Source organism: Pleurodeles waltl, chromosome 1_1, assembly GCF_031143425.1.
Source record: "Pleurodeles waltl isolate 20211129_DDA chromosome 1_1, aPleWal1.hap1.20221129, whole genome shotgun sequence".
NCBI classification, from domain to species: domain Eukaryota; kingdom Metazoa; phylum Chordata; class Amphibia; order Caudata; family Salamandridae; genus Pleurodeles; species Pleurodeles waltl.
Genome location: NC_090436.1, coordinates 851,152,334 through 851,179,962, shown reverse-complemented (window position 1 = coordinate 851,179,962; position 27,629 = coordinate 851,152,334). Strand labels below are relative to the sequence as shown.

At 44.0% G+C, this 27,629-nt stretch overlaps 1 protein-coding gene across 1 annotated transcript in view; it reads left to right on the top strand.

Moving 5' to 3' along the window:
• The window catches only part of TRPM6 (transient receptor potential cation channel subfamily M member 6), a 1,083,502-nt gene that overhangs the window by 907,374 nt on the left and 148,499 nt on the right, over positions 1–27,629 (top strand). Inside the window, exons 29-31 of the mRNA XM_069229129.1 lie at positions 508–605; positions 2,927–2,985; positions 14,130–14,155. Of these exons, the coding sequence (XP_069085230.1) occupies positions 508–605; positions 2,927–2,985; positions 14,130–14,155 (183 nt within the window). The remainder of the gene's footprint in view (positions 1–507; positions 606–2,926; positions 2,986–14,129; positions 14,156–27,629) is intronic.

The following is a 27,629-nucleotide window of genomic DNA, read 5'->3' as shown; positions in this document are numbered from 1 at the left end:
AGATTAATGCACCAGTGATCATTGTTCTTCGTGGCTCCGCACTTCTGGCATGGAAAGTCATGAAAAGAAGCTGACAGTGTGCTGGAGTGGTGCCTTTATAGGCGCTGCACATATGTCTTTTCTGACCCAGATGACGCCGACGCCACCATCAGAGCTGAAAAATGCCACCTATTGGTGCGCAGTGGGACTGCTCACCAAAAATTTCCAGATCCAGTTTGAGATCTGGGAAATATTCAAAGGTAAGTAGTCTGCAGCTAGATAAAGTACTCAGTATCATTGGGCTTGAGGAAGGTCTAGATAAATAGAAAGTTTTTGGATTTGTGGCAATTTATTGAAAACTGTTTACATCAACTTATTTGCACCCAAACATAAATATTGCATCCTGAACTAAGTTTGAATGATAATGAAGAATATTTTTAAGTATGGATGAAGCTCTTTGGGCGAAGTTGTAACAAAAATGTAAACAATGGATTATAATTTTTCTTTAATATTTTTTTATCTTTGTAGGTTTAGAACGCATCAGTTACTTGCATCAACACCTGAAAAGTCAAGAAATTGAAAGGCACCTAGTACAAACCAGTGACTACTTGAGACATTCTAGAGAGGTGAGGGTTGAGAAAACAGCATTCTCATGACTACTTCAAAATCACTTTGTATTTTCTTTTATTACTCATCTGAAATCAAGCATATAAATCAAAGATTTGCATATCCTGCAAATCTGAGATACCTTAGGGCCAGATGTATGAACCAGTTTTCAAGTCGCAAACTGCGCATCGGCCCGTTTGCGACTTGAAAAATGCTATTTGGGATGTACAAAGCCCAACTGCGATTTGGTAACTTGTTTCCGAATCGCAGTTTGGGGTTTGCGATTCGGTATTAGGAAGGGGCGTGACAAGGGCGTCCCTTCCTAATACTGAATCCAGATGGTATGTATGATTGTTTTGTGACCACGAATGTGGTCGCAAAACAATCGCAGTTAGCACCAGTTTCAAACTGGTGCTAACCCATTCCCAAACGGGAAGGGGTCCCACGGACCACTGCCTGCTCTGAAAAAATGAAAAGAAAACTTTTCATTTTTGATTTTGAAATGCATCTCGTTTTCCTTTATGGAAAACGGGCTGCGTTTCAAAAAAATAAAATGCTTTATTTAAAAGTAGTCACAGACATGGTGGTCTGCTCTCTCCAGCAGGCCACCATCACTGTGAGGGCAGCCATTCACAATGGGGTTGCAAATTGCGACCTACCCCATGAATATTCATGAGGTAGGTCAAGTGCGACCCCATTGGGATTCGCACAGTGTCATTGACACTGTTGTACATCAGTTTTTGTGACTCACAATTTGCGAGTCGCAAAACCTGATTTTTGTACATGTGGCCCTTAATGTGTTTTAAGTGTACACAGAATATGACTTATCTCTAGCGTGTACTCAATTGTCCAGCTTTTTCACAAAGTAGAGGGGCTATGTGCAGCAAGCAAAAATAAAACCCTATTCTAAGATGGTTAGTTTTTTCACATCCTATCTGACCATTTATTACTCATATATATTTTTCTGAGTCATCATTAAATTGCATTGATTCCAGTCTACTCTTTACTTATAAATATCTGTCTCATGCAATTATAGATCCCGTTGAATACATACTTAAGTCTACGGAGAGATTAAGGGTCCATGAAGATGCAAGGACACATCTGGGGAAATTCTGGCCACCATCTTTTGTAGAGTATTTACATCACAGAGTCAGTCGGCCATCAGAACAATATGCTGAGTATATATGCTGCATCCCTGCAAATCCTCCTATGATAGGAATGCAATGAGTGATCTGCTTAAGCTTTGCATGTGACAAGTCAATAAGTAGATGGCACCCACTCGTTCAATTTGAACTCTGTTAAAATGAAGGATCTTGGGGGGTGATTCTCACCCTGGCGGGCGGCGGAGGCCGCCCGCCAGAGTTCCCCCCTCCAAAATACCGCTCCGCGGTCGAAAGACCGCTGAGGGTATTTTGGGATTTGCACTGGGCTGGCGGGCGACCGCCAAAAAGCCGCCCGCCAGCCCAGTGCAAATCATCCTTCCCACGTGGACGCCGGCTCAGAATTGAGCCGGTGGAGTGGGAAGGTGCGACGGGTGCAGTGGCACCCGTCACGTATTTCAGTGTCTGCAAGGCAGACACTGAAATACAAAGTGGGGCCCTCTTACGGGGGCCCCTGCAGTGCCCATGCCATTGGCATGGGCACTGCAGGGGCCCCCAGGGGCCCCACGACACCCCATACCGCCATCCTGTTCCTGGCGGGCGAACCGCCAGGAACAGGATGGCGGTATGGGGTGTCAGAATCCCCCATGGCGGCGCAGCAAGCTGCGCCGCCATGGGGGATTCCCAGGGCAGCGGAAAACCGGCGGGAGACCGCCGGTTTGTCCTTTCTGGCCGCGGCTGAACCGCCGCGGTCAGAATACCCTGTGGAGCACCGCCAGCCTGTTGGCGGTGCTCCCTCCAACCCTGGCCCCGGCGGACCCCCTTGGTCTCCTCAGTATGTTTCTTCCATTCTACAAACCTTCACAGGATTATGCCCTTCCGGGCTTAGGAGGTACATTACCCATGCACCTACGAAGGTGATCATCGGGTCAACTTTTCTTTGGGGGACATACCTTTTGATTGGATCTTTCCCCTGCATTTGAAGGCTCATATGCAGGTTAGCCTGAATAGTTACCAAGGACTCTACATTTTGCCTTCGAACTTGTTGTAGACATTACACCCTTCCCTCTCTTTCAAATTGCTCTGTAAGCTGCTAAATCACTGCACTGGAAAGCTTCCAAGTTTAATAAAAAATGGACTTTGGTGGGGGATGAATTTGATGTATGTTTGCTGCATTTTACAAAGATGTTTGGTGTGGTGCAAGTGAATGACAGATGGAATGGTATTTCTCCTATCTCCAGGATCTCAACAATAACATGTTTTGGATGACCAGCCAAAGCAAGATGAGCAGGTACTCCTTGTAAGTATGCAGATTGTATTCGGCGATTAATGTATAAGGTCATACCCGTATTAACTAGAAATGTAAATAAACCTCTCAACTCCAACTTAAACACACGTTTTATTTTATTATGTGTTTTCATCAAACAGAGTTGAACATTTTCTGGTTATATATTATATCTTTGTGACAGTTGATTGTAACCACCCTAAAATACAAACATCCAACAGGAGACATTGCGCAGAACTCTTAACATACATCCAACCTGGCCCAGCTAGGACATCTCTATTTCTATGTCAGTTCTTAACAGCATTCTCAAGTTTCCAGTTAACAACACTCACTTTACAGAACTAGTACGGTCACTTTTGTAATTCACCTTTCTTAAACAACACTCACTAGGCAGACCCAGCTGCACATAATGCAATTAACAACACAACCAAAGCCATACAGGACCTCATTTAGAGTTGGCTGGTAATTGGAGGTGGAGGTACGGGGGCCGGAGTTACCAAGATTGGGTAGTATCTACACTTTAAAATCCAGCAACGTAAACCAGACTGCAATCATCCATCCGGTGTGGGATATCATCTGCACAAACCAGGAACCCGCATCCGTCTTCTTGGGTACAGTACTGACTATTGTTCTTCACCAGTGGTTCTTCTTTAGCATTTCAATCTGGTTAGCAGGGGCTCCTGTTCTCCCTGGACTCTTTGGTGCTTCTTGGACTTGGTCCCCTTCATCCACAGGTCTTAAAGTCCAGGAATCCATTGTTGGTGTTTTGCAGTCTCTTCTGGTTCTTGCATTATCTTTTTTCTTGTGTTCTTGTGCTTTCTAGGAAAGTTAATGTGATTTACTCCTGCTTTCCTGGGCTCTGGGGTGGGTTCCATTACTTACCTTTGGTGTTTTCTAATACTCCCAGAGCCCCTCTACACACTACACTTGCCCAGGTGGGAAACCGACACTTGTATTCCATTTTTTAGTACATGGTTTGTGTTCCCTCTGGACCCATTTCTAACTGTTGTGATTTTCACTATTTGCACTGTTTTCTAAATTTATTTACAGTTATTTCTGCATACTAGTGTATATAATTTGTGTATTACTTACCTCCTAAGGGAGTATAGTCTCTATAGTATTTTTGGCACTTGTGTAACCAAAATAAAGTACTTTTTTTGTAACACTGAATATTTTCTTTCATGTGTGTGAGTACTGTGTGACTACAGTGGTATTGCATGAACTTTGCATGTCTTCTAGATAGGCCTAGGCTGCTCATCCACACTACCCTTACAGAGCCTGCCTTCTAGCCACTGACTACATTTCACTAATAAGGGATAATGGGACCTGGTATATCGTGTAAGTACCTTAGGTACCCACTACAAACCAGGCCAGCCTCCTACAGGTCTGCTGAACACAGTACCTTAAATTCTGGTACACTGTCTGTGCAGCGTTGCTTTGTGAAGCTTTGCATTGGTTCCTAGCAGTTGTCTGGCAAGACTTTTCGGGGCTTGGCGTTGCTTAGCATCAGTCATGGTTAGCAGTGTGACAAGGCTTTGAGGGGCTTGGCATCGCTTTGTGTTGATCCCAAGGGAGCTTTGTGCAGAGGCTTTGCGGGGTTAGCATCGCTGTGTGTCAGTTCTAGTGGACTGCCAGCTCTGCAGTGAGGCTTTGCACCTGCATTGATTTTGGTGAGGCTGGCAGGTCTGCAGCGAGGCCTTACAGGCCTTTGCGTTGCTTCATGGCAGTTACAATGAGGACCACTTAGGACAGAGCACTGTAGGCCCTCTTCCAAGGGTCCAGGACTGGAGTTGCATCACTTGGCAAGGTAGACTCACAGATTTCTGGTGCTGTTGCAGGTTAGTTGGGCGTCTTTTGTGTCCCTGAGACTTCAGAAGACAGGAGGCAAGCCATCAAGCATTTGGAGTCACTTTGGTTCTATCGATGAAGAGATGCAGGTCCAGTCCTTCGCGCTCCAAGGCAAGAGGGCAGCAGGGAGCAGGTCATCTCAGCAAAGCAGGAGTCCAGCAGATTTGCATCACAGCAGAGTGGCAGTCCTTGTAGCAGCACAGCAGTCCTTTATCCTGGCAGAGTATCTACAGGTCCAGACGTATATTGAGTTGGTTGTGTCAGAGGTTCAGCACTTAAACCCATTTATCCCTTTGAATTGGGAGAGACTTCAAAAAAAGGTCTTTGAAGTGCACAGAGGTCCTTCCTTCCTGACCAGCCTCACTACTTTGGGGTATGGAGCTCTTTATGTGTGGCAGGACACTACCATTCCAGGTGTGTCAGCCCCTCCCTTCCATCCTGCCCAGGATGGCCCATTAGGATGTTGATGGTCTATCAATCACACCTAAGCCCCCTTTGTGCGTGGCTGTCTAGAGGGAATGTACAAACCCAGCTGTAACTCCACCCAAGACGTGTATTGGAGACAGGTGGTAGGCACCAAATGGCTAAAGAAAGAAAATAGCAGCTTTCTAAAAGTGGCATTTTCAGAAATGCTATTTAAAATCCGACTTCATCATAAGTTGTGATTTTAAATTGTGAGTTTTGACACCAATATTGGCAAACTCTCTTCCAGATTGTGAATTACACTTATAAGATGTAATAAGGTGATTTCAATGTTATCTTATGGGAGAGATAGACCTTGCAGTAGTGAAAAACTAATTCGGGAGTTTTTCACTACCAGGGCATGTAAAAATATGTGTCCTGCCTTTTACATACATTCCACCCAGTCCTATGGGTCAAACAGGCCCAACCTTAGGGATGACCTATATGTATGACATGGGAAGGCAAGAGGTTTAACCTGCCAGGTCGACATGGCGGTTGAAAACTGCAATTCAATGGCAGGCTGGAGAAATGGTTAAGGGGCTACGTTAACTGGATGACACAATCAATACTGCAGGCGCACAAGAAGCATTTAATTTATAGGCCCTGGGCACATGTAGTGCACTTTACCAGAGACTTATAAGTAAATTAAATATGCCAATTGGGTATGAGCGAATATTGTCACGTGTTAGGGGGGAAGAGCACAAGCACTATAGTACTAGTTATCAGTGATATAGTGCACAGACCCGTGCTAAAGTGCATAGAGTCCTAAAGCCAGCAAAAGTGAGGTCAGAAAATGAAGGGAGGCAGGCAAGATTACACACTGCTCTAAAAAGTGGCAGGGCCCATACATTTCAGCCCCCAGGAAGTATCCCATTGGGAAAATGGAGAGGGAGTAAGTAAAATCTCAAATGTTGAGGCATTTAGGTGCAAACAATTAGCCAACATCCACTATTGAACTAAAGATAGCACGGTTGTATAAAATTACTACAATTATACATTTATAATTAAATAGTTTTATATAGAACTATAACATAAATTAATAACATTCGGTGCCAAACTGGTGAAAAAGGGCTGCCAACAGACACGTGTACATGTTAAACAAAAAAGGAGAGGGTGGAAGCCTGAAAAAAACGCATGGAAGTGGCTTTGGCTTAGATATACATGGAGTCATTGTGATTTGCTCTGATTTGTGCATCAAAAATGATTTTAACCATTGGAGGACGGTGCCTTTCAGGCTGTCCTGATCCAGAGTGGAATAAAATGCCGTGATCCTTTTTTTTAATGCAATTTTTATTATAGTTTTTAAACCGTATATATACAGTGTACAGACACTGGTTGTATTCGGGTAACAGGGTACATATAGTAACTGGATCACGTTTGCGTGATGTGACAATTGGGCAGTGAGATCAGGAATTACCACGGGCAACCATTGCTTGTTCACAGTGATACAAATTGTAATATTGTAGAAGACCGGTATGCATTTCTGTTCTTCTATGGGGTCTTTCATCCGGGAGGGGACGTGGGGTGGAGGCTGGGGGCTAGATCAATGCGCGCAATAGTGCATTCCACAGGTCAAGGTGTTCTTTAAATTTGTTGTCAGTTCTGGATAGGTTCATTTTTATTTCCTCTGCCATCGTCTGCTCTGCTACCTACATCCTGGATCCATTGGCCCATATTTATACTTTTTGACGCTAAACTGCGCTAACGCAGTTTAGCGTCAAAAAGTTTTGCGCCGTCTAACGCCATTCTGAAGCGCCATGCGGGCGCCGTATTTATGGAATGGCGTTAGACGGCGCAATCAGACCGGCGCTGCCTGCTTTGCGTGGGAAAAAACCACGTAGACCAGACAGCGCCGGCGTAGGGGGAAAATGGCGCATGGGCGTCTTAAAATGGGGCAAGTCAGGTTACGTCGAAAAAATCGTCTTAACCCGACTTGCGCCATTTTTTAACGACGCCCATCCCCCATCAACATGACTCCTATCATTGTAAAGATAGGAGTCATGCCCCCTTGCCCAATGGCCATGCCCAGGGGACTTCTGTCCCCTGGGCATGGTCATTGGGCATAGTGGCATGTAGGGGGGCACAAATAAGGCCCCCCTATGCCACCAAAAAAAAATATAAAAAATAAAAAATTATACTTACCTGAACTTACCTGAATGTCCCTGGGGTGGGTCCCTCCATCCTTGGGGGTCCTCCTGGGGTGGGCAAGGGTGGCAGGGGGGGTCCCTGGGGGCATGGGAGGGCACCTGTGGGCTCATTTTGAGCCCACAGGCCCCTTAACGCCTGCCCTGAGCAGGCGTTAAAAAGTGGCGCAAATGCGCCGTTTTTAGCCACGCCAACTCCCGGGCGTCTCTTTTGCCCGGGAGTATAAATACCACGTAAAGGCCTGGGAGTCATTTTTTAGACGGGAACGCCTCCCTTGCATATCATTAACGCAAGGAAGGGGTTCACGCTAAAAAATGACGCACATTCCGGGAACTTTGGCGCTATTCGCCTCTAACGCCATAGTATAAATATGGCGTTAGTTGGCGTTAGTTTTGCGTCGAAATTGCGTCAAAAAAAACGACGCAATTTCGGCGCAAACGGAGTATAAATATGGCCCATTGTGTCTCTGGAGTTCTTGTGCTCAGCCAGCATATGTGCACAACTCTTTTTGCTAGCGAGAGTGTAAACAGTGCAAAGTTGTGCTTCATTTTGTATTTTTTTTATATGACATCTATGCCAAATAGGCATGCTCATGGTGCCATTTTCTCGGCGAGTGACTGTCAAAAGCTTTTTCTATATCTAGTGACACTAATGCTCTATGTTTGCCTGCTAGCTGTGTCTTCTTCGTGATATTCTCTCGTCTCCTGATGGTAAGCACCTTTCGCCTCCTCGGTATGAAGCTGCGCTGATCTCTGTGTACAAGGGTACCAATAATTTGTGTTAGTTTACGTTCTAGGGCTTTCCCCAGTATCTTGTTGTTCATGTTCAATAGTGAGAGTGGACGGTATGCCATGTAATCTAGGGGGCTTTCCCTAGTTTCCAAATTACTATGATTACTGCCTCCCTGGCCAAAAAAGGAAGTGTCCCCATCTGTCATGCTGCTTGATAAACTTGCGAAAGTTACTCAGCTAGCTGACCACTATAAGGCAGTACCATTCTGCTGGGAGTCCATCTTGTCCTGGGGGTTTGTTCTCGTTTAAGTCCTTTGTGGCTATGGTTTGCAGAGACGTTTAAAGGGATGGGCAAAGTGGACTCTGGCCCAGGGCCCCAGCCTTTCAGTGGAGGGGGGGGCCTGACAGAGCCAGCTCTGTTCTGCAGAGAGTCTTGCCTTGATGACCTTTAATAATTCTTAAATATAGATTGTTTTCAAAACTATTTGCTTTTAATTTATTTTTAATGTGAGCGATGTACGTCTATTACACACATGTTGCAGAGAAATTGTGTTTGTTTTGCAGCACCATGCAACATCCATAGAAAAAGTTCCTTTTAGATAAAAACCGGACCTCCTGTATGAGAAACGGCAGTTGGTTGCAGGGATTATTTGCATTAGTGTTAGTGAGCTGCTGCTATACTACAATATTGGAAACAAACATCGCAACCCCTCATTAATAGATAGAAACACATTTAGAATGTGGACCAATGGGCCTGTGCAGTGCCGGTCAACTGGCAAAAGAGCGCATGAAAAAGCTGAAATTGGATCATAAATTCAAAGCTGTTCTGAACAGGGGCCCCAAAAATATGTTGGGCCCAGGGTCCCCCAAATCCTTAAGATGTCCCTGATGGTTTGTGCCACCTCTACCCGCTTATGTTGGTCCTGCGCCAACCAACGCAGTCCTTAAACTGTTATTACTGGGTAAGGTGCTGGTCGAGGATTGGACCGAGTTTCTTGACAGTGTCTTGTAGTATGTGTGAAATACCTTTTTAATTCCTGCTTGTGTGGTCACAATGGTGTTACAATGGCGTCATCGTTGTCTAATATGGCCATAATTCAAGTGGGTGACTGTTCTCTTTTTAGCAGACAGGCCAGCAGATGTCCTGCTCTATCGCCCTCCCGGTACAGCAAGTTTAATGCTCCCCATTCTACGCCTCTAGTATTAGCTGCAATAGCATTCAGGGCTAAATAATATTTTATTGCCTCATTGGGATTTTGGTGAAACTCCAGTTCATCCAAGGCCAAAACTGGGAGCGGGAGCTGCCAAGTGGGGATACGTGCTCTGTATTTGGTGATAATGGAGTTCATTTCCGCTGGTAAGTGGTTGGATAATGTCCTACCCATGTGGGACACAGTTGATGAACCTGTGTTCTGTCCATTATTATATAGTCTAGTCTACAATATGCAAGCTGGGTTTTTTCTCTCTGGGTATCTAAGAGGTTCAGATTTTACATCACTTGGCACAGTAAGGCAGTCATTTTCTCTTTGTGTTTTGGTGTGGAGGGCACAATTGCTTGTCCCATTGAGTATGCAGTTCCCATCTCCCATACATATCAGTGGGCTGCCCATACAGGGTGTTAATGCTGTTCTAAGATGTGGGAAGAAGGCATCGTCATTTGGTTGGTGCATATATGCTTACCAGCATGAGCTCCCTGATGTTTAACTGACCTCGTAATGAGCTAATGACCCTCCTTATCCATCAGTATTGTGGTTGTTATAAACGGTGTGCCTGGCGCTAGCCATATGCCATCCCCTCTCACATGTGTACTGTAGTTCATGTGGTGGAAGTGCCCTCTTCATTTACATGTTAGCTTTGTGGCTTTCAATGGCAATAGGTATGTCACCCCCAAGCAGTGGTGGCTCCTCCGTTTGGGCGGAGGAGCGTCGCCCCCCTCGCTAGCAGCTTCAAAACCTTTTAAAGAAAACATTAATAAACTATGTTTATTATTGTTTTCTTTGAAAGGGGCAGGGCCACAGGATGACGTGCATTGAAGAGGAGTGCTCAGCACACCCCCTTCACAGTGCATGTGTGTTTGGCTGGCCATCTCGGGCAGGCCAAACACACATGCGCTGTAGGCTCTCTGCAGCCCAGTAACAGCATTGCTGGGCTGGAGAGAGCCTGCACAGGCTCCCAGTCTGCCTGGGAGCACCCTGGCTGGGCGCTCCCAGTCAATCCTGACGCTGCTCTGAGCAGCATCAGGATTGGCGCAGGGCAGGCTGGGAGCCTGTGCCTGCAGCGAGGAGTGTCGAGGGACAGAGGAGTGGCGGAGGAGGTAAATGATTTTTTTTTTATTAAATTGAATGTTTATTCCCTCCCATGCCCCTCCACCCCCTCCCGTGCCTCCCTACCCCACCCCTTTCGCAGCCCGCAAACCGCTAATGCCCACAAGCAGTGCATTTGTATGCTGTGCCTACGCAGATATGCACGTACCCTTTCCCGTTTTGAGTAACTATTAAGTTCTCAGAGTTTGAAGATAACAATTTAATTACATTCATGGACTAAGGACTTGCTTGTATAGTTGTATTGTCAGCCCATGCCCCTTGTGCAATACCCACTGTTATGCTGTGCTACGTCACCTTGTGTACATCTGCCCATGTCTTGTGTGTCAAACTACTGCATGCCAGCACATCTATTAATGCCCAAGCCTCTACTTCAAAGATGCAAGGAGTGTTTCCCTCTCCCCCTTGAAGATACTGATGCGATTGGTGACAACAGCAACAAACAAATCGTAATAGTAGCAGCATGCTAAATATTAGTAACACAAATATTTTTAGATTGTTATATCAACATGCAAAATTGAGCCTTGTTACAAGTTGAGTAATGTTCATCCTTACACTGACCCGCCTATCCAAGGTGTGTGGGGCCCAGTACAAGATCTCACTAATAAAGATGGGTCCCTGTTGTGTGAGAGGGGAGTAAACGTGCACCACCGCAGTTCTCAGTGCAGCGGTGTCATGTCTTTCTTCTTCCTCCCACCGTTCGGACCATTATAAGACATTGGGCCTGATTGAGCCTTCGACAGAGGGGTTACTCCATCACAGCGGTGACAGATATCCCGTCTGCCGAAATCTAAATCACATTGTTTCGTATGGGATTAAGATCTCGATCTAACCCCTCTGCTGAAATCTAATCCAGGCCTGTATTTGCTTAACTATTTGTGTGTGTCAGCACATGTTGGTAATTTGGGAGTGTTGTTATCATTCAAGCAGTTTGACTTTGTGGAGGGTTCTCGGTTCCAAGTGTTTTATTCTCCAGAGTGTTGTGGCGTTTTAATGACTGTTTGCTCCTTCATGGCACTGTGCCGCTTTGTGAGTCCAGCCATTCCCACATCTGGGTAGGCTCCATGAAGAAATATACCCCACCGTCATGAAGGATTTTAAGTATAACTGAGTAATCATCATGTTCTTCACATTTTGTTCCCTTCATCTTCTCTTCACTGTCTCAAAAGAAAATCATAGTTTTTGTACCTGCTGCATATAGTTGGGAAAAAGCATGAGCCGTGCCTGTCTCATGTGAAGTTCTCCGCTAAGTTGTGCTGTTTGCAACAGCATGTCACTGGCCCCTGTAGCCAAGAAGGTGCAATGAGTTTTTGGCGGGGTCCCTTGTGACAGGTGTATGACAGCATCCTGGTGCCTCTCTTTATTAAAAAAGATTGCGACAGACCTTCAGGATGCCAGCGTTGTTATGTTATGTGTATCCTCAAAGCTCTTTCTCCCCATCAAGATTATCCTGGTGCTGAGTAGTTGCATGTGTCTAACCTTACCTATGGTATGTTGGTTAATTGAACAGGCAGGTTTTCAGCTTCTTGTGGAATTCAAGAAGAGATGATGAGGCCTTGAAGTAGAGAGGGAAGTTGTTCTATGCTTTTGGAGGGATGTAAGAGAATGTAGAGTAGGTGCCTGGATTGTTGGTGGGAGGAGATGTGGCTGTTGAGGTAGGTGTGCAGTAAGCGTTCGAGTATCCATTTCTCGAGGTAGAGTTACAAACTTTCACCCTCTTCACATTCTGGCAGAACCACCTAATGCACATTATTCCTGTGTGCATCTTCTGCTCAGGCTTACAGTTGCTTCATTGTGCACAGTAGGTCTCTGATCAGTCATTTTGTGTTGCTCAAATTTGTTGTTATTTCAGTGATCTACTGTTCCATTTGCATGACACAATCAGTGACTTTGCGCGGTCCTCCCTCACTAAGTTCAAGTGTACCGCCATCAAGTGCTCTTCATGCTTTATTGAGGCCCTTGTTTCTTGCAACGCTTTCAGTATGCCTGAAAGGGTGGGGGGGTGTCTTATTCAGCTCATCACCTGCAAAGGATGGGGGTCAGGTGTTGTGGGCCCAGTCCTTCTCACCCAGGCGAGGAGGGCAGCAGGCAGCAGGCAGCAGGTCAGCACAGAGCAACAGTTGAGCAGAGTAGCAGTCCCTGTTGCAGCACAGCAGTCCTTTTTCCTAGCAGAGTATCCAGAGGTCCAGAAGTGTACTGAGTTGGTTTGGATCAGAAGTCCAATTCTTACACATAGTGGTGCCTTTGAAGTAGGGGAGACTTCAACAAAGGGCTTTGAAGTGCACAGAGGCCCTCCCTTCCTGCCTTGGCTCCAGACTCACAACAGGGGGTTAAGCTGTTGTTTGTGATAGGGCAGGGCATAGCCTATTCACGTGTAAGTGTGAGGCTGGGCCCAGCTCCTCCCTACCATCCTGCCCAGGATGGCCGATCAGGATGTTGATGGCACATCAGTCACACCTAAGCTCCCTTTGTGTGTGGCTGTCTAGAGAGAATGCACAAGCTCAGCTGTCACCCTCCACCCCAGATGTGTAATAGAGACAGGCTGTAGGCACACAGGGCTAAGAGCAGAAAAAAGCCAACTTTCAAAAAGTGGCATTTCAAAATTGTAACAATAAAACTGACTTTACCATTAAAGAGGATTTATCTTTACATTTCCCAAGGTACTAAAAATGATAGGTCTACCCCTTCCCAATCAGGAATTACAGCTTATTAAAAGTAATAAGGAATCCGCAGTGTTATCCCATGGGAGAGGTAGACCTCGCAGTAGTGAAAAATGAATTTGAGAGTTTTTCACTACCAGGACATGTAAAACAGAGAGGTATATGTCTTGCCTTTTATTTACAAAGCACCCTGCCCTATGGGCTCCCTAAGAGACTACCTTAATGGTAACTTATATGTAATAAAAGGGGAGTTTAAGGCTTTGCATGGAATTTGAAATGCTAAGTTGACATGGCAGCCCAATACTGCATTCAGGCTGAAATGGCAGGCCTGGGAATATGTTTTAAAGTACTACTTAAGTGGGTGGCACAAGCAGTGCTGCAGGGCCACTAGTTGTATTGAATTTATAGGCCCTGGGCACATTTAGTGCATTGTACAAGGAGCTTATAAGTACATTAAATATGCCCAATTACTTATATACCAATCAAGCCATGTTTTGGTGAGAGAGCACATGCACATTAGTACTGGTCAGCCGAGGTAAAGTGCTCTGAGTACTAAGGCAACAAAAAGAAATCAACAAAATGTGCGGCAAGCAGGCAAAATGTTTGGGGGTGAGCACCCTAAGGCTGTCAGGTCTAACAGCAATTCACCCATTTTGACCAGGAAGTTATACTTTTAAGCAGCAAAACCAACATTTTTAAAGAAACTTGATGTTTCGTTGGTGACAAATCCACATAGGTTGATAATTTCTTAACTGAACTGGAAGTTTACCCTTTCTCACAAAGTTTGGCCATGATCACTGCAGGCACAATCTCACGTGGGATTTGAAATGCTTATGACTTATCTATGAAGGTGGAGTAGTCTTTGTTTTTTTTATGTTACTAAGTTGGTCTTCTGTTTTTGTTTCATATTTATAATATGTCATTACTGGAATGCACAACTGTTGACTGTGAAAAATCAGCATTAATCTTCTAAAATGTACTCTTTTTAACAGGTCAGGTGATTCAACTGGAGCAGACAGTAAGTTTAACTTTTTCTGTCTCTTTGCAGTCAGTGGGAGAGTGTGTTTTCTACTGCTAATGTTGTATTTTGCCACTTAGTATTTAGTAGTATTTGTATAAGAATTGTGATGCATTTTTCAGTTTCAAATACCTAATCACTCTTCTAGTGCTCATAGTTATTTTTCCTGCATTTTCCTGCCCCCAATTCTATATTGAGGAGAGTAGAGCAAAGTTGCTTGATAGATTTCCTATGCCGGATATCTTAATCCATAGCTGTGATAAAAATAATTGATTAATGAAGAAACCCTTACTACCTCTATCAATAGATATACCCACTTGGAGCAGGAAATCAAAGAATGAATATGCTGATACAGCCTTTCATAGAGGAGCCTTGTTTTCCATGGCTCCAGCTTAGCCTTTTTATTTCCATAGATATTTGAAGGTGAATGATAGAGTTGTTTGCTTACTCTTGACCGTAGCATCTTTTTATGTGACAATGTGATTAGATACTACATTTTTGTTTTTGAAAGCAGAACCTTGTTGTTTTTGCCTAATGAGCCTGTGAGGTGCCATTAAGCTAAGGTCCACCAGTAGGTTTGCTATGTTGATTTTTGTTTCATTTCTTCATGCCTTCTGGGTGGGGGGTGAGAGGCAACTTACTAGTCATGCTCTCACCAGTTGTTAGTCTGGATTTCATTTTTTCATGCCTTCCGTGGGGTGGGGTGAGAGGCCACTTACTAATCATGTTCTAGTTTCAAATGTATGTCCCTCCTTCCACAGTTGATGCTTTTTCTGGATTTTATTTTCAAAACTTGGCCGAGTAATAGGCTTTCTAGATCCCCTGGCACCAAGGACTTTGACAATGTGCCAACCAAAGACAAAAAGTCCAGATGGACTGCAACCACCCTATAACCCACTACTTGAGTAAGATCTGTTCTATGTCAACAATAATCCTGTGAAATATTACAGGAAAAGGTAGTGGAACCCAAACGTTCTTTCTTCACAGAAAAGACCCACCCAAGAACATTTGGAAATCAAGAATATATTTTAAAGATTTATTTTTAAATCAAAAACCTATTTCAGTACATACAATGTGAATCATAACTATTATGAAACTTAACAAAATAGTGGCAGCAATGTTTATCAGAAGTGTGAATAGCAACAAATACTGCAACCTTGTAGTTATATTGTAATGCTTTCTTTATATTAATATACATTTCTCTTAGCTAACTTAGCTAAGCTTTAGAACCCAAAATAGGCATAATTCAAGTTTCAAAGATGGTTTGTACCTTCCAACATCCTCTGAACAATATAACCAATGTTCAGCAAAGTAACAGTGTAAGAATGTGATTAATAGTTGAGAGGGGTGTAAGACCCACTCAGCTAATAAACACAGTCCTTGTCAGAGTGATCCACAAAAGTCACTAAATAAAGCTGTGCTTATCCTTCTGGTAGCTTGGCATAAAAACAGTCAGGCTTAATTTAGAGGCCGTATTGAGGCAGCCCCCAAATAGTAATCAGGTAAAAACACAACACAAGATTAATTCCAATTTAGAAAAGTTGAGACTATTTTCATAAATAAAATGACAACAAAATCACAAAAATCCATTGTGTAGGAGCAGAGTTATAAATGCTGGACTTGGTCAAAGTCACAAGCTCAGGCCAACCGTGATGGAGTGCTGGTTAAATGCATGAAGCAGGTTCATCCTGGTAAAGAATTTACCTTCTCACATAGTCCAGGTCCATGCAAGGAGCCTCAGCCAGAGCTCCATATTGGTGGAAGCAGTGAGGAGATCGTCGTCGGCATGAAGAGCAGGTCACTGCTGGAAATTCACTTTGGCGGGTGACGCAGGTTGTCACTGTTGGCATGAAGATAAGGTCGACAAATGAGCTTCGCTTTGGTGGGAGGCGTGAACAGCCATTGGCTCATGAAGAGCCTATTCACAGTTGCCAAAAGCCCTTCTGGGTTTTCACCTGTAGGTCCGTCCTTTCAGTTTTGAAATAGGCAAAGCACACTCTGATACCAGCCAAGAGGCCAAGGCTCTCTTAGTGTTCAGGACTAAATCCAGCAGAGGCCAGCATCTGGGCACAGGCAGGTCCAGTTGATGCTGGTCAGTGGAGCAGTCACAGGGAAGGCCTCTTGACGTTTGTTATGTCAATGTAGCTCAAAGAGTAGGTCAGCCAACTAACCCTAAGAGTTACTTTGGGGTATCCTGGGTTCAAGGCAAGCACGTCCAGTCTTCCTTCTTCAGACAGCAAAGCAGTTTTTCTTCTGAATCTTCCAAAGGGCCAGGAGTGTTCTGATGAGAGGTTCTGAGGTTACCACTTTTATGACTAGCGCCAGCCTATGTGCAGGGGTTCCTCTCTATGTCTACCCCAAAACTGGTTTTGGTGAGTTTTGCCCCTTCTCCTGGGTGTGGCTTCATATTACCTAGAGTAACAAAGGACAGGTAGGACCAGGTCTGGGTTGTATTTTCCAGTGACAGAGTAGGCAGCTGCAGAAGTCAGGATGGGGTTGACCACAGCCCTCATGCTAACCTTTGAAACTCAGCTCATCCTGCTTAGGAGAGGAACACCCTTTCCCCCACACCCAAGATCCTTTTGTTCCCTGTCTTGGCAGAATACACATTACACCACAGAAGAGCCATTACAGTCGTGACCCAAGAGACTGATAGAGATGCACAATTCGTATAGGCAATAAATGGCATCTTTCTAAAAGTAGAAATCCTACATCTGGTGGACCCAATTTTAAAAAGTATAAATAATAAAAACTCTTATTGTTGCCTGGTGTGTTGTCTTGGAGCATTCTCTGTCCTCAGGATGCAGACTGAAGCATAAATATAGCTGGTTGTAAACGTTTGCTCACCAGTCCCAGGGCGCACTGTGCAGCAATTGCCAAACAAGACTAAGGCGGTCATTCTGACTGTGGCGGTCGGCGGTCGCCGCCCGCCAAGCGGTTCCCGCCGAAAGACCGCTCCGCGGTCAAAAGACCGCGGCAGCCATTCCGGCTTTCCCGCTGGGCCGGCGGGTGACCGCCAGTAGACCGCCGGCCGGCCCAGCGGGAAAGCCCCTTCAACAATGAAGCCGGCTCGGAATGGAGCCGGCGGAGTTCCAGGGGTGCGACGGATGCAGTGGCACCCGTCGCGATTTTCACTGTCTGCAAAGCAGACAGTGAAAATCTTTGTGGGGCCCTGTTAGGGGGCCCCTGCACTGCCCATGCCAGTGGCATGGGCAGGGCAGGGGCCCCCAGGGGCCCCACGGCACCCGTTCCCGCCATCCTGGTTCTGGCGGTGGACACCACCAGAAACAGGCTGGCGGGAAGGCGGTCGGAATCCCCATGGCGGTGCTGCAAGCAGCGCCGCCATGGCGGATTCCCTGAGCCAGCGGGAAACCGGCGGGAAACCGCCGGCTCCCCTTTTCTGACCGCGGCTTTACCGCCGCGTCAGAATCGCCCAGGAAGCACCGCCAGCCTGTTGGCGGTGCTTCCGCCGCCCTCCGCCATGGCGGTCAAGGACCGCCAGGGTCAGAATGACCCCCTAAATCAGTTTTGATCAAAATTAAACTGCAGTTCATCTAATCATTAAATCATCAGGCTTTTAATGCTCAATTAAAATTTTTGCATTTCTTTCATTGCTATCCCAGATCTCACTTCCAAAAGACACATAACATTCAATCACATCCATTAGAAATCAAGGCTTTTATTGCAAGGATTTTCAATGCCCAGTGCATTTCGGGTCATTGTGACCCTTTGTCAGGGGCCAACTAACACAAAAAGACATCATCTAAATAAGGTAATGCACTTCAGATAGATGACGCCCATGTCACCTATTGGTGGTTTTAAGCGTCGCTTACCTCGATCAATGACTATTATTAACTGAACGATGTGCTTATAAGGTACCCCATGTGTAACAACTACAGTTGTTTGTACCAAACCATGAAAAAACATAAAAGACAACAAGAGAAAAAGTAGGGCTACCAAAAAATACAATAATAATGTACAAGTGGAAAAAAATACCCAGTAAAGTGACTGAGCATTCACGTTGTGATTATGAACACACAATTTCTACACACCTCGAAAATTTGCCAAAAACGATGTGACTGTGGCCAGTATTGAAATAACAGAGCAAACTGTGAAACTACCTTTCGTCAGTAATCCCCCATGCTCCGAACACTATCAGAGACGTGCTCAATACCACTGATTTTTAAATGTATTATCGCAGATGTGGATGGATAGCCGGAAGTAAACAAAACTCACCACAATGAAAATCATTGTGAGAAAAATATACTAATCCAATGTGAATAATGACAACATCATTTAATGTGCCAAGTAGACTGAGTGAAAATAATGATCACTAAAGAATCAGTATTTATAATCCAAAGTGAACCGAAAAAATGTGTCTGCTAAAATGTATCTTAAAACGGGTGGCATTCTGAAACATGTTTCTAAATGACATTTCATGCATACAAGTAACAGGGGGTCAATAATATGTAAGCAAGCCAATTATCTGATTCAAAAGTAAGACATACATACCTCATCATATTCCATAATTATTAACTTGGTACATATAACAAAACAAAAACATGAAATTAACTCCAGCATAGCACATCATAATGAATTATATAATAACTGATGCCGAGCGCTTAATTAATTCAAATAATAGACTTGCCCCACGTCCCCTGAGATTAGTTCGAAAAAACATCCACTGGATAATGGGCATTCAAAAGACCTATTGAACAAAAATATAACATACATACATCCCCATGGTGTAATTCTTAAAGAAAACAGCACACTTCCAGTCTTTAATTCATGCAATCGGATGTAAAATATCCAGTATTTGCCAATGCGATCTCTCTATGTAGTCATTTTTTATTGTTCCTATCTGGACTATATTTTCTGATTTCCAAGGTTTGAAACTGAAGTTGGCTTATGTTTCATTCTTATTGTAAGCAGTGAGTGGCTATACTGGATTTACTTTGACAAATGTGGATGTTTCTTTTGTGGTCTGTGATCTGAATCTTAAATTCCCTTTTTGCTATCCCCCCATATAACAAGCCAGAAGAGCACTTCAAACAACGTTTTTGCTGTTCCAATCTATTTTGAGAGGATTAGTTACTGTGTTTCCAATAATCACATTATTGCAATGTGTGCAATTACTACACAGACGGGTGCAGTGAGTGATTGAACCTATGTGCAGGGCTATTGGACCACTTCCTCCTGTTTCAAGGGGCAACCTCAGGGGGCACATTGACTGTGCGCTGCCTCTTTGTAGCACCCAGTCAATGGTCCCTATAGCTGCTCCTTTGCATCTGTACCATTTTTTATGATATGGCACAGGCACAAAGGCATATTATTCCCCTACTTTCATGAGGCCATGTTCCCATGCAAATAAGGGAACAGAATCCTCAGATCATACAGGTGCACATGTAGCCCTGGCAGGCTCTATACGACAGAACTGGCACTTCAAGCATCTGCAGCCTCTTCCTTAATATCAGTGTGCCCCAGGGGCACAGCAATTGGACACATGTCTGTTGTACCCCTAGGGAACACAACTTAATATGGCCCTAGGTGTTATTTGTAGAGTGAAGGGCAGGACAAACCTTTTTGTCTGGCACTTTGTAATTCAATACTACAAAACACAAACTATTTATAGACATATGAAATAGTTCAAGAAGTCATCTCATGTGTTTCAACAAAAGTGAGAAACGTAAAACAAATCATACTTTCCACATCTGTACTGCAAGTGGACCTCCACACCCTGTGAGGTTATGGGCACATACAGAGATACAAAAAGCACAACCTGGTAATAGACTTTGTCACATGCACCGTCTCCCACACACAAATTTCACAAAATACACCTCACAAAGTTGAAAAATATGTTCTGCAAAGGATATTCCATGTTGTGCTTCCATTGGTGACTGTCATATAGGAGCAAAACAATCACCTTAAGGCCCATATTTATACTTTTTGATGCAAACGTGCGCAAATGCAGCCTTGCGTCAAAAAGTATAGCGCTGGCTTGCGTCATTCTAAAGCGCCAGCCAGGCGCCAAATTTATGGATTTCCGCAAGCCGGGTGGGCTAGTGTCTGGGAAAATGACATTAGCCGGTGGGGGTGGCAGTATGGAGGAAGGGGGTTTTACACCAAAAAAATGACACTAGACTGGTTAGAGGCAAAAAAAATGCTTTTGACCAGCCTAGCGTCATTTCCTGACGCAAAACCAACCATACCACATGAGTCCTGTCTTATAAAAACAGGAGTCATGTCCACCACCCCAATGGCCAGCACAGTGGACTAGGGTCCCCTGGGCATGGCCATTGCACCCAGTGCCATGAAGGGGGCCCATTTCAGGGCTCCCATTGGCACTTTAACAATTTTTTTTAAGTATTTACCTCTACTTACCTTACGTACCTGGGATGGGGTCCCCCCATCTTCTGGTTTCCCTCTGGCGTGGGTGGAGGTGTTCCTGAGGCCTGGGGTGGGCACCTGTGGGCTCTTTCTATGGTGTTTGATAATGGAAATGGGTCCACTGGTCCCCTAATGTCTGCCCTGACCCAGGCGTTACATAAGGGCACTAAACAGGCTTAGCACCATTATTTAGGCCCACCTCCCCCGTGCACCTTTTTTGCACACGAGGATAAATAAGGTGCTAGGGCCGTTGAGTCATTTTTTGGATGGGAACGTCTATCTTGCATCTTATTGACGCAAGGTGGATTCACGCATCCAAAGAATGACATTAACTCCAATGTTTTGACTCTAGGCTGGTCTAGCATCAAAATATAAATATGGAGTTAAGTTTAAGCTGAATTTGCATTAATAAAATGACTCTAATTCAGCGCAAACAAAGTATAAATATGCCCCCTAATATCTGGCACACCAAAGTGAAAGGACAGATTTTAGACTCTGGTTAATGAACACTGTGGATTGAGTTGTACATAGGATGCATTCACTGTATCTCACCTGTGAACCTAACTACACACATTTTCTAATGAAGAAGTTGAAACACATACAGGACAGCAGACTACTGTCTCTCTATTTATGTTTCCAGTGTTCCTGACGTCTGGACATCTTATCCTATAAAGAAAGGATGAGGGGTACAATTTGAGGAAGGCATTGATGGAAGTGACAGAGGACCATGGAGTAACTGTGTGCTCCCCAGATACGGACTGCTTCCACTTTTTGAATGATAACTATGTTTCGGTGTATTCATATTAGGAAGACTTAGCTGGTAATGTGGTTAACAGAATTGGCAGACTCATAATCGTCCTTTGAGGGGACCAGTTTTGACAATGAAAAGTCACTGGTGACATTTTTGCCCACACAAAGCTGACAAACTAACTGATGAACATCTTGAAACTTGGCAAACCCTTGTGAGTGAGGTGCCACCACTGCCCTGGAGGGACTGGCCCCACAAAGGGGGGATTGTGAGAACTGTGCAGCCTGCAGGAACCCCTTAGACTCTTATGCCGTCCAACGTCACCCTGTCCCGTGGTAAGGCTGGTGGCCCAGCCTGGTGCCTTGGCCTACAGAGACCACGCAAAACCCATGACTTCACCCACCTCTCATGGGGGATTATAGGAGCTGTTCAGCCCACAGGAGCCCCATACTCCTTCCTAGTCCAATTATACCCTGCCCCAGCACCTACTTGGGTCTGTCTCCACTCTACATCCTGAAGGGGCAGGATGATCCTCCCCGCTCCTTGGGTAGGGACTGTCACCTCAGCCAATCGGTTAAGGGTGGCCCGGATTAGTGCCTTTCACCTTCCTGGTGCCTGAGCCTGGGGAGCTAAAGAAGATTAAACTGCCAGCCATCCTCCTCTCCCCTTGGGCCTACCTGGAAAGAGATTTGTCCTCAGCTATTAAGCCCAGTCAAAGTGGGGGGCTTAAAGAAGCTGAGGGGAGACACAGGTCTGAGTTAGCTGCACCAACCAGCCTGCTGGTCATCCGGTTAGCCAGGCACCAACCTGTCACTTGGTCAGCCAGCCACTTGCTGGTCAACTGGTTGGCCAGTCCAGCGACCAGTTGGCTCAGGCTGACCTGGTGACCAGAGTGCCAAGACTCCAGCTGACAATGAGGTTAGCGCTCAGGAGGCTCCTTCCTTAAGCCACTGACTGGCTTCCTGCCTCCAAATGACTGTTGATTCCTGCTCCGGCCATCTGGTAACCCCCCTGACATGCGAGGGATTGGGCCCCCATCCCAGCACCAGGAGGCGCAGGGCTGGGATTGGGAGGACCCAGTGACTTACTGCAGATGATGGAGGCAGCCTCCCATGAGCCTACACAACGTCCCTCCCACTGGCTTGGTGGCAGAGAGACCACAGGTGAGGCTCAAATGCCAACAGTCTGAGACAAAAGCTTGGATCATAGGATAACTTTCAGTTGATCATAGTCAGGTAACTGCTCAGCTACTCACAAAACCCTAACCTAGAATCAAGTTGTTTACAAATGATTTAGCACCAGGTGCCCCACAAACATGTGGTGCACTAAGGGCGATGGCTAGCTTCTACCCACTCCCAAAGTGAGTGGCTCTGTGCACTGGCCCAGAGGCTGGCTATCCTAGGCCAAAAAGGCTCCTCAGCACTGTAGTATTGTTATTGTTTAGGGGGGATTCTGACTTAGAGGCATTTAGTCACAGTCCCACAGATGGTAGCTTCACCTCCAATGACTGCTAAGCCAAGCACATACACCAATGTCTGAACCTCCAGTTCCTCCCATACTGAGCAGGACTACTATTCCAACATCAAATCATCAGTAGGGTAAAACTAATCTGTCTCATAACAGTCTAAACCAAGCTCACATTCACCATTAGTGGGTAAACAATCCAACGCTTGGTAAATTCTATTTCGCAATGATAGAAAGAACTAAAATTGAAGGATAAAAAAGTGACGCTTGCATTATTGGTTAAAGGTGTACCATTCTAGTCAAACTCCCCAATTGCCACTGTCCCTGGAGCGGGTATGTGCCTGGCAGGCACAAGGCATTTGGACCCAGAAGCAAGAGCACCACAGGGGCTTGCCCTGCATCTCACCTGGTAAGGAAAAAATTATAAGAGCAGTGGTATCTCACCAGTAGCCTGAGGGCCTACCCCTTATCCTACACCTCTTATGTCTCTTCACAGTGCCAGATTAGAGTCAAGTCTTTCACAGCTGATTGTGCCAAGCCTGTTCCCTTGGCTGTGGCTTCACTAGATAATAGCTAGGAACAATGGAAGTCTCATTCATCCATTCATGCGCATCACTATTTAGATTATGAGGCATTTGAGTATTCTTTACCACCTGGCAGTGGCTTATTCTGGGTTAATATTGCTGCACATCAGTGTCAAATTGGCCTTGCTTCCAACAACAGAACAATTTTTCAGGAGCACAACTATGCTTTAAGTTGTTCTCATAGGAATAAGAATCACATATCGGACAGAGACAGCAAACACTCCAGTACCTCTTCAGCAATATAAATTGCCTATATTTTACCACACATCTGGATTATCCGGATACAAATGTCTTTTGCAAAGTAAGGTATGATTAGCATATGATTAACAAGCATTGATGTAACCTGTCCTAATTACATATATGTAATTATGAGAAATCTAGCCTAAATTCACACACACATTTAATATCATTATTGTGCATGTATATAAATATATTATCTACATCTAAATTCACAAATATATCTAGTATAATAATAATAATAATAATAATAATAATAAAAAAAAATAAACATGTAAACTATTTCTAATCAATTCCAAACTTTTCACATACAGCTATTATCATAATAAATCTAAGAAATAACATTTAACTGTTTCTAATATAATGATTCAACTCCAAACATTGTAACTATAACAGAATTCACATGCAGAACTCTCATACTTTGAAAATAGAATTCTAATTGAGAAGAAAAATGTGTTATCCAATACAGTGTACATTTGAGTGTTACTTTAGTCAGTTAGTTGTCCATGAAAACTTGGCACATTTTTACAGTGTCCATTAAAGTAGTCAAGCAAACAATCTTCTTGAGTGGCAAAGACACTTGTAATCAAAGGTCAGCTAGAGCAACATCACTGCATTGAGGCCCAATACACCAACATCCTACATTGAAACCATGACTTTTTCAGTGGAACAGTTTGTGAGATTTTTTATTTCTTGTGATAAATTCTGGTAGTAGCTTACTTTACATTCAAATGCTTTTGCAAGCGAATTTTGTGAGTATTCATATCAGATTGAAACATCAATCATCACAGCAGTACCATCTATGATGAACACCACATCAGATTTGTTTTAATTTACCTTGTCTATTTTTGATATGATGTTCCCTATATGTCATCCATCTACATCTTTTCACTCTATCAATGAGAAGTTGTAGAATTCTGTTGCGTCTCTTTATCATTATGTCCTTTGGTTTAGGACATGTACCTGATACACAAGCAATTGTTTCGCGTACATCTTTGCTATATCTGCAATTAGCAAATGTCTGATCTCTTGCTCTGGAAATGTTTTCTCTGGTGTAGAGGACATTCACTCTGAGCATCACCTCAGCTATGTTTTGGTTTTTCTTCAGTTTTATGCACTTAGTAATCAGGACATTTGAGGTTGGGTTATTTTCTAGATATTTAATACAATCTCCTTGAACAGGGAGATGTTTCCATTTGGAATCAGGAGTTTCTCTGAGGTATAATAGATAGTTGATCTTGTTGATTTCTATTGCACTGCACACAGCATTGGTGTACTTGAGCCCCGATTGCATCTTTGTGAGTAGTAGATACCATGACAGGTATAAGCAGGTAGGTGGAGGAATTGTTTGACATATTTCTTTATTGTCTTGTCTAACTCAATAAGAGTCTTTGCTTCTGTGCTGGCCATTTCCAGTTTAAATGACAACTTAGGAACAAGGTATTGACATAATATGTCAACCTTTTGTGTGGGCTTGAGTGGTAAACTGTCATTTTTTGAGTCCATCCTGTAAGGCCCTCATTTATTTTGCTGTTTTGTGCATGACCTGTGTGAGGATCAAAGTTCAATCCAAGGTATCTCTCACTGTAGTCTGGATGTGTGTTTTCAATGCTATGTTTTTCAAATTGCCATGGTTTGCAATTATTCACAAGGATTTTATCTTTAGGGTGAGATAAAAAATCTGTGTGTCTTCTTCACATTCAGTTTTAGGCTCGTTGTTTTACTGAATTTTCAATGATCTTCAGTATACAACTTATTCTTTTCTTTGTGCTTCTGGATCTGCTATGTCACAAAACAGGCTAGAGCAGTGATTTGTTTAATAAGACTATTTCAGCCAAATGTAAAGCCCTTGCTAGTCTTCTGAAAATCACATGTTAACGAATCCATGGCAATATTAAACAACAGTGGGGATAGTGAGTCTCCTTGTTTTACGCCAGATTTCAATGTAATTTCTGGTGTAGATTTATTTTTCTTACCCTTGAAATGTGTTGATAAGTCTGTGTATACGTCTTTTATTAAATCTCTGATGTATGATGGACTGTTTGTATCTTGAGTCTCCACATAATGTGACCATGGCTGACAGACCCAAATGCTTTTGAAATCTCAATGAACCGAACTGCAAGAGAGTGTTTATTATTTTGTGCCCCTTTTATCATGTTCTGTACTAATGTCAGGTTTTTTGAGACATCCTCTGACTTTCATGAAGCCCGTTTTGTCTTGTATCCCGATTTAATGAAAGAGGTAAGTCTTTTGGTCAGTCTTTTTGTAAATATCTTCATGAATCCTGTACCAATTACAATTGAGCTCCAATTGCTTATTTTGCTTAGCTTGTTATTGGTACCTTCTTTGGGATTAGATTTAAACACTTTGATAACACATTGTGCGACTCATCATTATGTTGATAAACTCCTTATGCCTTTCTTTTGTTATTTCCACTGATGTTTCAGGTTCATCAGTAGAGTCACTTTTAGTATTGGTGGATGCTTACTGCACATCCTTTGCAAGTTTTTCTCTTTTTTCTCTTTTATCTCTGATTTTCTCTGCAATTTATTTTGTGTTTTTATTGTCAAAACGCGGAACCAAGACTGAATTTATAAGTTCTTTGAAGGGTCCCATTACTTCTTCACACAAACCACAGTTGAATTTTTCATTGGGATATTTCCAGTGTTTGACTTTTTGGTGAAATCACTTTGCTTGCTTTTGGGTTTATCATTTGGCAGTTTTTCAGATCATATTGCAATTGTGTTACTCCTAGCTGATAAGGCTACAGATTTATTGTTTTCACTGGAGTCTAATGTTTTCTCATTGTCCATTAGTACGGAGGGTGAATATGGTGATACAGTGATTTAATTTGTTGTTATTCATTCTGCTGTTAGATCTAGGTGTAGAGTTGACAAAATCAGTAAGAAGGTTAATGATTTTGTGGAAGAGACAGCACCTCCTTTTGCCATCTTGGCAGGGTTTTCAATATCTAGGAATTACCCCATCTGGACTTGGGATTGTTAGATTCACCATTTCTCGCTATCATGATCAAGGCCTTGATAGAACCTTGTTTTGCCTAGCTCTATAGACTTTTCCTCAATAAGTATAGTTGTATAGAGATATTTACAAGTGGGGCCACTTGGAGGTAAAGACCACTATGACTGAGAAGAGGTTAAGAGAATCATAGTTACTCTCACTGTTCACCAATACTTCATTGAATTTCTTGACTTTGATATTCAGAGCACTGGAATGAAAACACATTGCTTCAGCACCCACCTCAGGCCTTTGCAATGCTTTGTGGTTCACACCAGTTCCAAGTCAGCTGCTAGTTACCGAGTGAAGCAGAACTCCGGTCCTGCTCCCTACGGAGGAGCACAAGGAAAGGCGACCTCTGAAGTTGGGGCAATCCACTAGAAGAGTCTAGTTTGTTGCCTGAGTCTCCGCCACCCTGGAAGGTGACACCTCATCCATCCATGGCAGGTACCCAACCCCATTTCACACCCCAGCCCAACAGAGCCAGTCCTTATCTGAAAATTATGGATCTGACATGCTGAGTTCCCTTAATACATTGTTCCAACATGCTTTGGAAAATTGCTGTGGACACTGGTATGGTCCGGCATGAGATTTACACCAAATTTTCAAGGACCTGCAAGAGTTCAAAGGATGCCTCAGAAAACGGAAGTCTTTCCAAGGCTCAGGCCCTTCCCTTGGGGCAATCCCATTCCAGTGTGCCCTGCTCTTAACAAAGAGAAGAAAACTCTTCCTGGGGCTTTAGCAAGCTTCTCCAGGATCATTTCATTACTGCACTGGGTTCCCATCTCTGCCACTCCAGGTTTGGGAATCTGTACCCGACTCCCTTTTGATCAGCTGAGGGCAATGGAGTCCATCACCCATCCCTTCTGAACAGCCCCCACCAATCTCTTAGGACCAACTGACTCATGTTCAACTGCTGTTCACATGGAAACATTCTTCACTTCGGCTTTCAAAACTCTCATTGAATATTTGCTACTACCACCAAGATCTGCACCTGCGGCAGCTCCAGCCAGGCACCCACCCCAGGCTTCCATGTGCA